The sequence below is a fragment of the Onychomys torridus genome, chromosome 2 (assembly GCF_903995425.1).
Source record: "Onychomys torridus chromosome 2, mOncTor1.1, whole genome shotgun sequence".
In the NCBI taxonomy this organism is placed as follows: domain Eukaryota; kingdom Metazoa; phylum Chordata; class Mammalia; order Rodentia; family Cricetidae; genus Onychomys; species Onychomys torridus.
The window spans coordinates 118,700,942-118,705,893 of record NC_050444.1 but is presented as its reverse complement, the minus strand read 5'-3'; the positions used below and the strand labels follow the sequence as shown (position 1 = coordinate 118,705,893).

The 4,952-nt window shown below is 44.0% G+C and overlaps 1 protein-coding gene across 1 annotated transcript; it reads left to right on the top strand.

Moving 5' to 3' along the window:
- The first annotated feature begins 241 nt into the window (after positions 1-241).
- Positions 242-2,995, top strand: LOC118577314 (PRAME family member 12-like). Its single transcript, XM_036177458.1, has 3 exons — positions 242-528; positions 960-1,550; positions 2,428-2,995. The coding sequence occupies exons 1-3, from the start codon at positions 242-244 to the stop codon at positions 2,993-2,995; spliced, it is 1,446 nt and encodes a 481-aa protein (XP_036033351.1).
- Positions 2,996-4,952: the final 1,957 nt, after the last annotated feature.

Genomic DNA, 4,952 nt, shown 5'->3' with positions numbered 1-4,952 from the left:
GATTCATTTTTGCCTGTGTGGGGTCTTATAAGAGATTCCACATGCTAAGATTGAGGGAAGTTTGGTTTTGACACCACCAGATGGTATAATAGAGCTCCCTGAGTTCTCCATTATTGCCAGACCAAGGACTCTGATCCTCTGGTTCCTGCAACATGTGAGAAGTAGGAATTCCCAAAACATAAGCTGAAAATATGTCTCCTAAATACTTGCCCAGGTTCTTTCTGACTGAAGATCTATCAGCATGAGTATCAAGAACACACCCACACTCCAGCACCTGGCAGTGCAGAGCCTGGTAAGGAACCAGGCCTTAGCCATCTCTGCCCTGAAGACCATGCCCATAAATTTATTCCCAACACTGTTCAAGGAGGCCTTCGATGGTAGACACATGGAGCTATTGAAAGCAATGGTGGCGGCCTGGCCCTTTTCTCGCCTCCCTGTGGGGGCCCTGATGAAGACCCGGGATGTGGAGGCATTGCAAGCTGTTCTGGATGGCCTAGATCTGCTGCTGTCACAGAAGGTTCGTCCCAGGTAAGCAAGGTCCAAGGAGAACAAAAGGGTAGTCACTGAGCTAGTGGTAAATTCATGTGAGGTGAGGGAGAATAGGGTCAAAGTGGACAGAGGCTTCTGTTGTTACAACATGCAAGTCTGTAGAACTTGTATTCAAGTTGAGAGCTGATATAAATGGCATAAGAGTGGAGGACAGCTCAGAGTACATGAAGCCACAGTGGGATGAGCCTTGCCCTGGCTCTCCTACAGGCCTTGGATGTGAAAGAGACCCAAGTCTAGAGTCATTGAATGGAGGGTAGCAGGAAAGGTCTCCAGATGCACTTCAGGCTAAGAGTCCTTGCCTGGCAGGAGAGAGGGACTGTGTTGGAGCTGACAATATAGAAGTGGGACATAAACTCTCTCTGAGTCAGTTCCTGGCTTATATTATGAAACTCCTTCCTTTTCCCTCCCAGGCGGTGGAACCTGCAAGTACTTGACTTGAGAAATGTGCACCAGGATTTCTGGGATATATGGACTGGAACACAGGAAGAAACTTACTCAACAGAGACTGGGAGTGAAGAGCAAGTAGGCAGGGCCCTTCCTAGATACGCACTGAGGTGGCGTTTGAAGGTGGTCACTGACCTTAGCTTCAGGTTCCACCTGGAAGATCACCAAACATGCTTGTTGCAGTGGGCCCAGCAGAGAAAAGGCTCTGTGCAGCTGTGTTGTCTGAAGATGACTATTTGTGCCTTCCCTGTGGAGATTATCAAGGAGGTCTTGGACATTTTCCAGCCACACTACATTGAGGAACTGGCACTGTTCACAAACAAGGTTCTGCACTTCCTGGGTCACTTGGGATCTTGCCTTGGCCGAATGAGAAATCTTCACAAATTCCATCTAACTCACATCTACTTGAACACAGACAGGGTTGTAAATACTTTGAAAGACACAGAGGAGAAGTGTACGATCAGGTTCCTTTCTCAGTTCTCCAAACTCAAGTGTCTCCAGCATTTCTCTGTGAATGGAGTGTACTTTTCCTCTGACCACATGAAACAGTTGTTCAGGTAAGGAAGGATGGAGAGCTGTTTCTACTGTGACAGCAAACCTTTTCCCTTTGCTTCAGCATTAGTTGTCCCCTGGGGGGGGGGTGCCACTGTGTCTTTGAGAATGATGGACTCATTCCAATATCTAAGAGTGGACTTGTTTCCTTCTTTACTGACCAGTCATTAGCAGAGGCAGAGCTGGGGTAGGAGATGTTCAGAGAGCTGCCTTAAGAGCAGGTCAGTTGGGTGACTCAGACCCAGTGAGTGTGATCTGGATATTCCTCCTTGAGATCCTGGCTACACTAATGGGAGGGAACATGACAGAGTAGCAGGCTCTGAGGTGTGGACAACTAACACCTGCACAGGATGCTAAGGAGCTCTGTACTCAGATCTCTGTAAACAGAGGATGGATCCTCTGTCAGCCTCGAGCTCTCCCAGAGAGAAGGATAATATGAGCACAGGTTGAGACTTAGTAGGTGGAAATGAGTGATGCTGCGGTGGGGACCATCAGTTTCAAAGGTGGAGCACTGACATCGGGAATAGAGGGTGTGATTGAAAGGAGGGACAGTGAAACTATTCAGGACACATACCGAGGGGTTTCCAGAACCCTTTTTGTGATGTTCCTCTCTGTCTATGACCTCCCAGCCTGTTGTTGCAAAGTTTAGTTCTGTTTGACAGAGTGAGGACAGGGACCTACAGATCTGTGGTCTGAGACTGTTCCACCTTATGTATATGTCTCAGGAGTCAATTGTATGAGCAGGAATCAACAGGTTGTATCCCAAGTGTTGACCTTCAGCATAAGGCTAGACTGACTTTACATTTGTGGTCCCTTCGGTCTCAGCATCAACCTTAGTAATGTCCTTCCTTACCCAGAACTAATTTCCTGTTCTTTCCCCAGATGCCTGAAGACCCCCTTGGAGTCCTTGTGCATCACTCTTCGTCAGCTCTCACAGTCAGACCTAAAATACTTGTCACAGTGTCAGAGGCTCTGTCACCTGAAACACCTGAACCTCAATGGTGTAGATTTATCTGAGTTATGTCCCACAGATCTCCGAGTTCTCCTAGAGAATGTAGCAGACACACTGCAGAACCTGGAGTTAATGAACTGCAGGATGAAGGACTCTCAGCTCAATGCCCTCTTGCCTGCCCTAAGCAAGTGCTCCCAGCTCACCAGGGCCAATTTCTATGATAATGACTTGTCCATGGCTGTCCTGAAGGACCTTCTGCAAAGCATGGCCAATCTAAGCAAGTTGACTGTAGAGCTCTACCCTGCCCCTCTAGAGTGCTATGATCCTCAGGGTTATATTCTTGTAGAGAAATTTACCCAAGTATGTCCTGAGCTCCTGGATATACTCACTGCCCAAAGGCAGACCAAGAACATAGCCTTGGCTACACGCATCTGCCTTGAATGCTGCAGGCGCTGTGTTTATGACATGGAGAGCAGACTTTGTTGGTGTTGGCAATAAATAGGGAAAGGCTGCTTCTGGATACTGAGAAATGAAAGTCTAGGTGGTATGACTGTAATCATGAGGTCACAGAACACTTGGTTTCAGACCCTGTGTTCATTGGAAACAAAATATTGTTCAGTGGATCCACACTACAGAGTCTAACTTGAATTATAATAGCCACAGTTGTCTTGTGGAATCAGAAAGGCAAATTTGAATTTCTAAATGTGTCTCTGTCAAACAGGTTCACCACAGACTTCCCAGTATGTGATAGTTATAAACTTATGGTCAGACTAAAAAACTTAATGCTCTCTTCTGTATCCTATTCAGTCAGTAATTTAAGTTCTAGGTTCACAGTCAAGGTGTATTGTGATCCCATAAAGAATGATCAAGGACATTATGGTCTAAGACTTGCTAGCATCAAAATGAACTGAAGTTATTTATGACATTGTTTCCCCTCTTTACTTACCATTGTTTGGGTGCTTGGTGCATTATTGGTACAGAACTGTCAAACTGAACTGAGCAGTATGGACCCGCTCTCCTATGAAGACAGTTTTGGAGAAATGCAGGAGGTTCTATTCCAGGATACTCAGATAGGAGGTACTAAGCACACATTGAAGAAGGCTGAAGGAAAAGTCCTTGTCTAGAGAACTGACTGACCTGAGACCTTGTTGTTAACTGTTTAGTTGTGAGCTTGTCTTGATTTACTAAAAGAGTAGCCAAGCCAGCTATTTTACACCCTTTCATTGGATCAGGTAGCAATACGATTGTTTTAATTTACTCTGTATTTTCATTGGTCTTCATTAACTAATAAATCTCCCTGTTCTCACACATCATTGTGATACCTGCAAACTTATACAATGTACAAACTGTGAAGGACACTTGACATCACACTCTGGACAGAACCATCCTTGGTACGTGATGTGATTGTGAGCAGAATGGCATTTGAACACAAGACCAGGATTATTAATAAAGTCTAGAAAAGTGGTCTACTGAGCAAGATCCAGAAAAGGCACAAAGCTATACAGAGAAACCCTGTTTCGAAAAACCAAAAAAAATTGCAGTTAGTAATGAGCCTAAACTACAACCAAGCATTTATAATTAATAATAAGTCTCTGTGTGGTTATTTGGGAGCAGCTGTCATGACAGAATCTTTCACCTACAAATGGTGCTCACTATTGGGCAATGTAGATTCACATAAGATCCAAGAAAGCTTAAAAAGGTTCTAAACACAGAAAACCAGAGCCAAGCCAAATGGGGTTTTCTAGTCTCATGTCTTGCTTGCCATCCACATTACAGAGATGCATCTCCAGGAGCCATCCACCACTCCATATAGTGACACACAGTGCCTGTGTGTGACATAACAATTTATGATTTGTCTTATGTGATCAAAGAATAATACAGCTACTTAGTAAAGACAAATTTAGACAGAATAAACCTAAATATGTTACAGTGTGTTTAAAAATATACATAGCCTTGGGAGACAAAATAAAAAGGGTATATACAGTCATAGATTTAAAAGTGATTTAGCCGGGCAGTGGTGGCACTCGCCTGTAATCCTAGCACTCGGGAGGCAGAGCCAGGTGGATCTCTGTGAGTTTGAGTCCAGCCTGGTCTACACTACTAGTCCAGGACAGGCTCTAAAGCTACAGAGAAAGCATCTCGAAAAAAAAATAGTTTAAAAATAATAAATCCTTTAAAGAGAAAAGTGAAAAAAAGGTCACTTAGAGATGGAAAATATACAAGGAGTCTGGATCTTGTATGCTATTGTATTGTCTTTAAGTTTTTTGTTTGCTGATAAATGAGTGATAGCTACTAAGAGACATTGGATTATAAAAACTGCTAAATTAAACCAATCTATATTTTTAAAAAATGTCTTGACTTAAAAATGGAAGTCAAGGGCTGGAGAGATGGCTCAGAGGTTAAAAGCACTGACTGCTCTTCCAGAGGTCCTGAGTTCAATTCCCCACAACCACAT